The sequence below is a fragment of the Nannospalax galili genome, unplaced genomic scaffold, assembly GCF_000622305.1.
Source record: "Nannospalax galili isolate Female #2095 unplaced genomic scaffold, S.galili_v1.0 scaffold1282, whole genome shotgun sequence".
Lineage (NCBI taxonomy): Eukaryota > Metazoa > Chordata > Mammalia > Rodentia > Spalacidae > Nannospalax > Nannospalax galili.
Window position 1 is genome coordinate 1105574 of NW_008348795.1, and position 12240 is coordinate 1117813.

At 40.4% G+C, this 12240-nt stretch overlaps 1 protein-coding gene across 9 annotated transcripts in view; it reads left to right on the forward strand.

Annotated features, from left to right (window-relative positions):
* Trmt9b (tRNA methyltransferase 9B (putative)) overlaps positions 1 to 9954 on the forward strand; it is a 57686-nt gene extending 47732 nt beyond the window's left edge. For 7 of the 9 annotated variants that reach the window (XM_008846060.3, XM_008846064.3, XM_008846061.3 and 4 more), the window contains 2 exons: positions 371 to 544; positions 7166 to 9954. In XM_008846060.3, coding sequence (XP_008844282.1) covers positions 371 to 544; positions 7166 to 8172 — 1181 coding nt within the window. In that variant the 3' untranslated portion in view covers positions 8173 to 9954. Of the gene's footprint in view, positions 1 to 370; positions 545 to 7165 lie in introns of those variants that run through there. The other 2 variants (XM_008846068.2, XM_008846067.3) reach the window with 2 other exon arrangements.
* The last annotated feature ends 2286 nt before the right edge of the window (positions 9955 to 12240 follow it).

Genomic DNA, 12240 nt, shown 5'->3' on the forward strand with positions numbered 1-12240 from the left:
GACACAGCATAAACATGTATGACATGAAATACATGTGTCAAGGTAAAGTTACTGACTGAACACTCTCTGCCCCCAGCTCCAGGATGTCAGAAGTACTTTTCACAGGGATGGGCCATGATTGTGTTACTGATGTGCATAGCCCTGTGGGTGGTCCCTCAGTACACATTCAATACATACTGTTTCTTTTTCCCACTCTAGCTCTCTTCTATATGAAAGTATGTAAGCATTCTCTTTTGCTTTAGCTAAAGATACCTTCCACACTTATGTGCTATCTTAGTTATTTAATATAAGATTCATTTACCTGTTATAAGACAAATTGATTTGCATTTTCCAGTAAGGACAACATGTAACACAGGTTTTTCTCTTATAGGTTGTGGAACTGGAAAGTATCTTAAAGTGAACAGCCAAGTGCATTCCCTGGGCTGTGACTACTGTGGGCCTTTGGTAGAGATTGCCCGGAATAGAGGGTGTGAAGTCATGGTATGTGACAACCTTAATCTCCCCTTTAGGGACCAGGGCTTCGATGCTATCATCTCCATAGGAGGTAAGGCAGCCAGCCCACACGATCACACCTTGCCATGAGAATAGCTTACATGGTTCAAGCCACTGTCATGACTCAACATCCATTCTGTGCAGAGGTCTATGCAATTCATTTTATTTAATTTTAAAAGTATAATATTCCAACTGATTGAGTTACTTGACTCATCTCTAATGCATTTATATTATTTTGTTTTAGCTATTTAAAACCTGCAGACTGCTATTGTATTCTTTTTGATGATTTATTCCCAGATCTTTTACTTATAGACAAAGAAAGTATTAGGAATCTTACTTGTTGAAAATAGCATTTTGTTACATTGACATGAAGCCAAATTCTTTTCTATTCTTGAAGTAGATTTTTTTAGGTGTCATGTGACCTTTCTTGGACCACAATAGTACCCATTATTAGCAGAAACTTCTAGAGGTATCATACTGAACATCACCTGGACAAATGTGCATCTTGCTGTTTCTGGAAGACAGGCCCACCCTTATTGTTTTTATCATGCCAGTCTGTTCTTAAATCCAGAAAATGCTGTGTCTAGGGTGATTTTTTTTCCTCATTTTCCCCAAAAGCGTGCCCAGTAAACACAATGCCAAAATAAAACAATAACAAGAAACTCCATGCCTGAAACACACATACATGTATGAGCCTCATTTCACCCAATACGTGTACTCTTAACCCCTAATTTATTATGCTTAAATGTGTTAAGAAACTGTATTTAAAGGAATCCTGTGATAAGTTGTTTAATAATAATAAAAAATTTGTGCAAAGCAAATTACTTGATTTATGCATCTTAAAAGCTAGCCTTTTTATATAACAAACTTTATCAAAGCAAGGTGTCTTATGGAAGCTCACTACCATTCATGATAAAAATACAGAAAAATATTGTTTACACTTTCCTGTAGATAAGAGATGGCAGACCTTCCTGAGATGGGAACTATATCTTTGCTTAGTGAAAGGATACAGGCCTACATGTCATAATCTTGGAAATAGTTAGGACCAGTTAAGAGATGGTTATCATGGGAACCTGCCCTTATGCTACCTTCCTTCTCTGCACTTGAAACTATTAGGTCAGTTTAGCCATAAACATTAGTCTGCCCAGGCTGTTATTACAAAATATCGCACATGCTGTGTATTAAACAATAGACTTCTATTTCCTCTATCAGTGTGTCAGCAAAGCCGTGTTCTTATGAAGGCTTTCCTGGTTTGTAGATGGTGGCTGCCACTGTCCTTTTGCTCAGTTCTCACACGGCGTAGGAAGATGGTGAAGAGGAAGCTCTCTGGTCTTTCCACGACACTAATCTGATCATGGGACCCATGTGCATGACCTCATCAGAGACTGACTCCCCAAAACTCCCACCTTCATACCATGGGATAGGAGCTCAGACATAAAACTCCACTGAAGGGACATAAACGTGACAAAAGATTCTTTTTTACCTAACAAATGTGCAGTGCTTTGATCTTCAAGTGGAAAAGCTTTTGATTTGGCCATTCTTCCTAAAGAACTGGAAAACAAAGAGAGTTCAGAAAAGCGAACAAATCTTTGCTCTCTTCTTGTTTACATTAGTTTTAGGGTGTACATGGCTATCTAGGTCAGTATACCACTGAGCTACTCTGGGGAAAAAGAGTATGGAGCAACTTTGTTGCTTTGGGAAAATGCTCCCAGTGTTCCTGGTTGAGTCCTCTTTTGTTCTCATCTTAAATCTCATTATGCCTTCCCCTCAAAAAAAAAAAAAATCGAGCATAATTATTGAGTAAGTGAAGGCTATGATGGTGGAATGAGTTAGTTATCAGAGAAATGAAATCCAAAGTTTAAAAAAAAAGTGTTACATAACTTTCCCGAAGAACGTGTGAACTGCAGATAGGGCATTGTTACCAACCAAAGAAACGATTCCTCCTAAATCTAGGTTGGTGAGCCAGGGAGTTTAGTGGGATTACTTAACAGGAATATGGAGGAAGAGTTACTTAGAGGAAGTTGGGTGCCAACTCATCAAAGGCAGCTCACCGCTGAAGGCACGGAAGCTGTGCAGCTTGTGGGCAGCTCCATGGAGGGGTCCCCTTCCTCTCAGCATTTGCTTGTTATTCATAAAGCCTCAGGGAGGGGCTCATAAGCCCCTTTTTTGTGAGCCTCCCGCCTTCCCCAGAGACCCAGGGGTAACATCTAAACAATGAGCTGTGGACTTTTTTCTTTGCCTCATTCATTTGCTCTTCTTTGCCATGTGTGGCCTGTGTCATAGGAGGATGAAGCCAGAAGGTGCTCACCGGTGCTGATCCCTCAAGTTTAGCCTTCCTAAACTCTGAAATCATAAGCCAAATACATTTCTATTGTTTATAATTAACCCAGTCTCTGGCATTCAAAGCATCAAAAATGTACAAACATACCTGGTTTCTATCCTTTCACTAAAACTGCTCCCTTGGCAAACATGGAGGCCTGTGCCTATAGTGCCAGCACTCCGCAGGCTGAGGCAGGAGTTCTTCTTCAGTTACATTTCACATTTAGAATAAATTATGAGAAATTTCAAAACTCTTACATTCATATATATTTATTGTCTGATTTAGAATTTTGTGTCTTGGCACTTCTTGGCTTGACAAGAAGACACATTTTCTCTTTTTTTTTTTTTTTTTTTTTTTTTTTTTTTGGGGTGTCTTTTAATCATAGTGATAACTGTCATATCTTAAATGATATACATTATGTTTCACTGATAGACCACAAAAAGAACACCTCTGCCTGTAAAGCAGTCTGGCAAACATTCTAGGAGAATTTGGCAAGGTGAAATGGTATAAACTGACAATCTACTTTATGGCAGAGGTTCTCAAGTTGGGCTGTACTGGTCCTAATCCCCATCTCCCTAATCATAGTGATAACTGTCATATCTTAAATGATATACATTATGTTTCACTGATAGACCACAAAAAGAACACCTCTGCCTGTAAAGCAGTCTGGCAAACATTCTAGGAGAATTTGGCAAGGTGAAATGGTATAAACTGACAATCTACTTTATGGCAGAGGTTCTCAAGTTGGGCTGTACTGGTCCTAATCCCCATCTCCCAAAGATCATTGAGCAGTATCTGAAGACATTTGGGGACATCACAAATGGACAAGTGTACATATGCCACTGTCATTTGGTGGGTAGCACTAATGTAGGTTTAAAAACCTGCTTGCTGCTAAACCCAGAAGCTCACTGTGCTTAGAAAGATGGATCCTATATACCCGAAAAGTGAAATAGCAGTCAGTCACAAAATGTAAAGATCTGGCAGGACTTTAAAGAAAATCTTCTGTCACTTTCCATTTGATTCCTGAATCCAAAAGTTGGATTCAACTTAACAATTTTCTAGCCTCTCTGCAGAAAAATTGTTTTAAGATACATATATACAGTACCTTATTTTTTGAGTCAGTATCTACCTGTAACCCCAGCTGGCCTTGAATTTCCTATTGTAGACTGAGCAGCCTCAATCTCACAGAGATCCTCCTGAGTATTGGGATTAAAGGCATGCACCACCATGCTGGCCGTAGAGTACTATTTTTGCCTTTAAGTTGTGATTATGATTCATAAACAAAAATACTATTTTAACCTTTAAAATTTCAACATTGCTCAGCATTAACATTTTCAATACAGTCCACTGTAGTTAGACTTACAGTACATTTTAATAGAACATGCATGCGCATATGTAACACATTTTCCGTGTGTTGAGGAAATCTTCCTTTGTAAGCTTCCTTTTCCTCTGAGCCATTTGGCTTGAGGCTGGAGACACTGCTCTGCAGTTAAGAGCATGTGCTGCTCTTGCAGAGGACCCGGGGTTGGTGCCCAGTACCCATTTTTGGTGGCTTACACTCTTTGCAACTCCAGCTCCAGGGGATCCAATACCCTATTCTGGCTTCCACAGGTACCTGCACACATGTGGCATTCACTCACAGAGACACAGACATATGCACAAAATAGAAACAGAAAAATGTTTGACTTAAAGGCTGTTGCTTTTTACCTGTTAAATATAAATTTAAAGCATATTATAAAATAGCCACATTTTTCTGTGAAACTACAATTAGAAGTGAACTTTTATTCGTCAATAAATGGACAAAAGCTTGCTTTCTTACATAATACTACATTTTTGGAAATCCAGTAGAATGGGAAATGTTGGAAGTCCTATCATTCTATTAAAAAGAGGTATTTATTACATGAAAATAGTCCTGTTTTAATGTTTATTCCTTTTCGCTTTCCAGAATAAATGCACTGAGTTATCATGATCCACAGAAGCTGTGTTCTATGAAGCTTCTGTGATCAGTGAATTAGTTCATTCAGTGGTATATGGGATCCCAGGGGAACTCAGAATCTGGTTCCTGTAAACCATTGGTCATAATATTTTCTTCAATTGATCAATACATAACTTTATGTGTTTCTATTAAAGACACTTTATTTAATTTTAAACTCATTCTAGCAACCCTGTTGCTGAATGAAGCTTGTGTATCTTGTGTGTTTTCTACATAAGGCCAACCACAGCCTTCCGTGTTAGAATACAAGAGATCAGGTCAACACAAGGCTTGGGGACTATCACCAACAAAACACAAACATGCAAAAACCAGGGCTCTGAATAGGCATGAAAAGAACCTGTTTCCAGCATCAGAGCTGGAATAAAAAGGGAGAGATGTTTTGTTTCACTTTATCTGTGGACATGGCCTTGGAAAGCTCAGGCTGTCTTTCCATACAGACAGGAGAATGACCATGATGGTGTTAATTCAGGGGATTTACTAATGAATTTTAACAAGTGGGGAAATTTGCAAATACAGAATAATAACAAGAATAATTGTGTTTAGAAAATGCACACAGAATTTCTATATTGCCAAACATGGTAATCTCAACATTCAGGAAGCTGAGGCAGGAGGATCATGAATTTCAGGCTTCCACATACAATACCGTCTCAAAAAATTAAAGAAAAAAAGACTCTAGAATGATGTAGATGCACATGGGAGGTATTAACAGCCTTGAGCAGCACTGGGTAGATTCGGACATCAGCACTGTGTTGGTTCTTTCTTAGTCCTGACCTTATGCTTCCTACAGTTAACAATAGATATGCAGGCTTTCAAGGGAAGCATTGTAAAAGGCTACTCTCCGAGCTGAGGGGAGCAGACTACGGCCCAATAAGATAAGAATGATTGCTCAAAGATCACTGATAGATCTAGGGCAAAATTGTGCTGGAAGTGAATTCTTCAACCACAAGTTTCTCACTCTGCCTAGTAGATTGCAGACAGGGGGGCCATGGAGGCACACTGTCAAGAGGAAGGAAAGCCTAGTGTCTGATGATGCAAAATGTGCTGTCTGCTGAACAACCTTCCTATGACAGCTCTATACCAGAATTTCATTTTAGATGTTAAATAGATCTCCGAGGCAGGTAAACTGCAGAGTAATTAGCTTAAAATCATTACTCACAGCCTAATGATGGTGAGCACTTACAGGATTGTTTCAGTTGTTCTCTACCCTCACTGCGCACATGAGAGAGTCTTGAAACTTTGTTTGGAACCAGTTTTCTCCCTGGGATATGCAGTGGGCTTGTGTTTTGAAACTAAGAACGTTTTTCTCTTCACACAGTACTGTGGCCCTCCAGGAACTGATAGACTAGCACTTTCTATATATGGTCGAATGACAATTACCAAATAAGATGGGGGATATAATTCAGTGGTGGCGTGCCTACCTGGCATGCTCAGTGCCCTTGGTTACATGCCTTATATGTTACCATCACCACCATGATCATCATCATAATTAATATGCATACGATAACACATGCAAGGAGATAAAGGGTGGAGTCTATTTAGAAAATGCTAGAATCTCACTTTGACTTTGCAGGAATTAAAAATAAAATGATGGCTTATAAATTGATTTTTTTAATTTTAATTTTTTAATTTTTTTAATTTTGGGGGTCTTTTTGAGACAGGGTCTCCCTGTAGCTCTAGCTGGCCTGGAATTCACTATGTAGATCAGACTGGCCTTGAACTCACAGAGATCTGACTTCCTCTGCCTCCCAGCTGCTAGAATTAAAGGTATACACCACCATGCCTGGACTGCAAATTGATTTTTTAAAACACACATATAAGAAGTGATAAGCAATAATTTTGACTTGTGTTTGACTGACCTATCCTTGCATTATCTTACCAGAAAACATTTTAACATTTTTCTCTGTCTTGTTTGTTTTATTAATTTTACTGGCACTAATAACTCATGGTCTTATCCTTGTTTCCTTGGAAATATTACTCAAGAAAACAATGGTTTATTTCATAGACTACCAGCAAACATTTACCTCACTTAGTGTGTGTTAAGCTATAGTAATTCGCACCTGTCCTTTGTCCTCTTAATGAAATTCACAGGATTTGGGCTGGAAGAGACCTTGAATGTTATTTCTAGGTTTCTTACTGTAGTTGAAGAAACTTCAACTCTATCGAACTTGCAGAAGAACAGCTGTCTGATAAGTACAGGAATTGAAGCCAAAAATTATGTCCCTGAAATCCGTTTACCCCACCATGTAGGAAATAAGGTTTACTATATGTTAAAACTTAATCGTTTCTGTATGGAAACACTAGCTTAACAGTGTGTGTTTATGTGTATGTATACACATTGAGATGTCTTTTTTTTCCCCCAGTCATACATCATTTTTCTACAAAACAAAGAAGAATCAGAGCAATAAAAGAAATGGCCAGGGTTTTGGTTCCTGGAGGTCAGATGATGATTTATGTTTGGGCAATGGAACAGAAGAACAGACACTTTGAGAAGCAGGACGTGCTGGTTCCGTGGAACAGGGCTTTGTGCGGCCGGTTGCCCTCGGAGTCCAGCCAGTCTGGGAAGCAGGCTCCGCACTGGCATCCCGCAAGCTCAGAGCGCAGCTGTGCTGGGTGTTTCAGGGAAAGATGCACGTCCAAGCGGTCCCACAGCGTGGACGGCGGGCCGGCCGTGCCTGCAGCCTGTTGCGGCAATATTTCAAAGCAAGGAAGCGAAGAGAATGGATTCTATAACAATTTAGGAAAATCCTTTCGGTCTTGGTTTTTCTCACGCTCTTTGGATGAATCAACGCTGAGGAAGCAACTTGAAAGAGTGAGGCCCTCAATCCAGGACGGTTGGGCCACTAGCACTGTGTCCCGCCAGCCCTCCAGACACCCCAGCTTAGACTTCGATCCCCAAGATCAGTTTCCAGCAAAAGAATCGAACTTAGATGAAGAAGTGTTCATGGATACATCATCTCAAAGACACCTGAACTGGCCAGGAGCACCCATCACTTCAAAGAACGTAAATGGAGACCAGGGAGGCGAGAGTGGGAGGAGCCAGGCGCAGAACTTTCCCGAGGGCGCTATCTCCAGGGGCCCCTGTGTGGATGCAGGTAACTTAGGTGATCCTTCCGCCGGAAAAACCCCAAGGGTTTCCGCATTGGGGTCCACCGATTCCAACCCAGAAGACGCGGTGTCTGCGGAACACCGGGCAGACCCTGTGGACCCGGTGGACCCTAGGGCCTTCATGCGTTACTACCACGTGTTTCGGGAAGGCGAGCTCTGCAGCCTGCTGAGCGAGAGCGTGTCGGAGATGCGTATCCTGAGTGCTTGGAATGACCACGGCAACTGGTGCGTCATTGCAGAGAAAAAGCAGAGCTGGGATTGACTGGATCCTTCCAGGATCTTCAGGAGATTGACACCTGTTCCCCTCCGGCTGATACTGAACTGTCATCCAGTTCCATTATTTTCACATTCAGGTACACATTGGTCTGTACAGAGGATGAATTGATCCTCTTCATCTTCACATAAGCACAAAGCCTGGCGCTTGCTGTATTTGACACAGGATACTTGTGCTTACATGTCAGTACAAAGATTCCGAAGAAGCAATACTTTAGTGCAGTTCTGGTTGTATTCCTCCCAGATGGAATTATCACAATATACGTGTATTAATTTTCAGTATTATCTTTTTATTTTAAAAGTCTGCTGTTAATATACCTTTAAAAGGCAGTATTTGGGGGGCTGGAGAGATGTCTCAACAGTTAGAGCCCTGGCTGCTCTTGCAGAAGAACTGGATTCAGTTCCCAGCACCCACATGGTGGCTAATAAGCTTCAGAACCAGTCCAGGAAGCAGTCTCCCTCTTCTGACCTCTGTGGGCATTGCATGGAGGGACACACTTACATACATGTAGGCCAAGCACTCATACACATAAGATTAAATAAATAAATAATTTTAGAGGAAGTATTTTTATGAAGGGGACAATTCTGGTTCTCAGGTATTTAGATCCATGTGTAAGATAACAAGCCTGTTCTGGTGCTGGCTGTACAGGACATGGAAACCTGTAAGGGAGTATTTTACTTCTAACGTCTTCAGAAGTGAACTACAGTGAAGAGACTCAGGAAGTATTACAGGACTTTCCTAAATTACAATCAAACTTGTTTTAGGATAAACCCTGTAAATTGTTTTCAGTGCTTCTCAGAAGGTTTTTAAAGAAACTGTTAGCAGAGTGTATAGCTCAGTGGCAAAGCAGGCCACTAGCATCCACCTGGACTAAGGTTGGATCCACAGCACTACAGATAAGATAAATGTCTGGACACTTATTGAAGGTAACCATATTATATTGATTATATAGGTGATCTGAACAGAATAAACTCCTGTTACTTACAGGTTGAATTTCTGGTACTTTCTAGAACAATGATTAGACTGGGCATTGTATAATTACTATCTGTTTGGATCTTACCATGGATATGTTTAATTCTGTCGTGTCTCCCAAGGTACAATCAAGACAACTTAGAAGTAGAAATAAGCTGGTTGAGATCATTGTCCCAGATAGTTCCTTAATGAGTAGAAAATCAAATACCCTGTATGCTTTCTGAACATTTATAATCCTTGTTGAAAATTCAATCTTGGTTTTATTTTTTTCACTACAAAATTAATGAAAATTGTAATAGACACTATTTATTTGGGTTCTGACCCCTTGGGTGATTTTGGTATACATTAAAAGAAGGCTGCTACTGTCAAAGAAAGTTCAAAGGCGATTTTAAAACTGTATTAGAAAATTATTGATATTCTTCACCCCAAAATCACATTGCCCCGCCCCTGTTGTGGTAGATGAGTGGTAGTGCCACAGAGGATTGACATGTTCAATGTGCACTGTCACAAGGAACCATGAAAACAAACATAGAAGTTGACTATAAATTAAACTTTCAGTTTGCCTTTCATTTTTCAAATTATGATATTAAAACCATGTGTCCAAAAAGCTCCCCAGAAGAAAGGATGACCGATCTAGCAGGCATGACCTTTTCACTGTGGGCTTTCCCTCTCTGAGGTCTGTGGTCACTGTTTTCATTTTGGCCTTACTGTTAGAAATCTGAGCTTGAAGTCACCTCTCCCTGGTTGTAACCTACTAGTTAAGGGTCAGAACCCAGTTCATTAGTCTCTGTCAGAATGTCTTTTGAGATGATGTGTCTGAGCAACTTCACAAAACAAACATACGCCCCACTTTGTATAAAAGAACCTCCAGAATGGTTATTGGGAGAGAGATTTCCAGACAATGTTGACAGAGCTGTGCCTGCTAACAGTAGCAATCTCTTGCTCTTTGTCTGTAGAGCACAAGAGTTCTATGCGTCTAGACATCACATTGTATTTACAGCAAAACATTTAACCTGTGGTTGGTAACCTCTCTTAGGGATAGCTTTGGGAAAAGGACTCTTGCAATTTGGCTTTTGCCTTTTGGTGATAAAAGCCATTGAATAGCCATACTAATGTAAATATCTTGATAATTTGAATGCTTACTCATCTTTGGGATTGTCCTCAGAAGGAAGTGCAGTTTATGAGTACAAATGCAGAAAATCTGTATTCCATCTGCCTCAACTGGCTTCTTTATAGATTCTACTGATCTGACTGAAGTAATCAGAAAACTTTCTCCATTTGTAATAATAGACCAAATGATGTTTTTCTAGTTCCTTCCTCCCTTTCTGGAATCAGCACAGAGTCTCCCCTATCTGACCTGGAGGGGAGGTTCTGAAGGTTGTTAGAGTCCTTGAAAGTCTTTGCTGACAGCATTACTATTGCCTCCATGACTTTTGTGAGGAATTGCATGTAAAAAACCAGATGATTTGAAGAAAAGTAATAGACATAAACAAAAGATGCAATCAAAACAATATTTTACTGGGAGTCATGTGGTTGATCAGCTTATCTGAATATTTTCTAAATAATTTTTTTGCGTGTGGACAGAGTGATGAAATAATCAGCAAGCTTCAGTAACTTCACACTGGCTGGGCACACCTTGGGTTGGCACGTGGGCCCTCCCCATACCACGGATTCTTATTTCTAGTTTGCTCTTCTCCTCCATTCTGATTCTAGATGCCAAGGACTCCTCTGTGTTTAACTGGCCTTCATTTGAGTAGGCAAAAATTGAAGGCTATCCAGACAGGAAATAAACCAAATATAAACCAGGAACCTGGGTATACTTGTGTGCTAATGAGTACTGGTGGGTTTTTCAAATATATGGGTTCACGGGAGAACAGAAAATCTAACTCCAGTTGAACTTGGCAGAGGGAATGACTTACCTATGAGCTACAAACATCCAGTTGGGGGAGAGAAGGAAACTGGACCAGCTGCTGGCTCTGCAACTGCAGACAGTGGGAAACGAAGTAGTGAGTGCACGCCTCAGCTTTCCTGTTGCACAGAGGATGGAAAATAATAAGAGAAGAAGGGAACTTTTGCTTACTTGCCAGCATTTGTTATTTTTTGTAATCCTCTTCACAGCTCTGTCAGATAAATGTATGTGTGCTATCCCATTTTGCAGATAGGAAAAACTAAGGCAGCAAAAAGATTAACTAAATTACCAGGGATCATACAGGAAGTAAGTTTCACAAGGCAGAGCTGAAATTCATTTCCAGGGAGCCTGACTCCAGCCTGAGTCTGTAACCAGAGTTCCCCACATGCCCACCTGCTGGGTCCCCACCACAGTGCTAAACAGACTATAGAAGTGTCTGAGGTTAAGTGTGGCTGTCCCCTTTGCTAAGGAATTGACTGAGCCTTCCCATTGTTTCTTTTTAATTTTTTTACATTTATTTATTGGTTTATTTATTTGTGTGTGTATGCGTGTGTGTGTGCATGTGTATACATGTGTGTAGGTGTGCATGTGGAGGTCAGAGGACAACTTGCTGGAGTCAGTTCTCTCCTGTACCATGTGGGTTCCAAGGACTGACCTCAGGTCTTCATGGTTGGCAGCAGTCCCCTTTGTCCCCTAAGCCATCTCCTCAATCTTCTGTTTCTGGTTTTTGTTTGTTTGCTCATTTGTTTGTCTTTGTATATATCTCAATTTGACTTGAATAAAAAATAGTTCTTGGTTACAAAATACTCTATGATCACCGTTTTCCAACTCTTTGGTTCTTTAAAAAACATATGACTGTTTCCCTTTGTTATAAGTGAAGAACTTGAGGGCTAACCCAGGAATCTCATTTACTTCATTTACTCATAGAATTATGCCGTGTGCTAGATACATAAGATGAAAGACTGAGACATATCTGGGTTCTTGAGTTGTATATAACATTAGAATTAAAAGTGCCATGCTGAAACATTCTCTCTCTCTCTCTCTCTCTCTATCTCTCTCTCTCTCTCTCTCCTGAAACTCACCAAATAGGCTAGGATAGCTGGCCAGTGAACCCTAGTGATTTATCAGTTCCCCCTTCCAACACATCTCACCATGGCTGACTTTTTTATGTATGT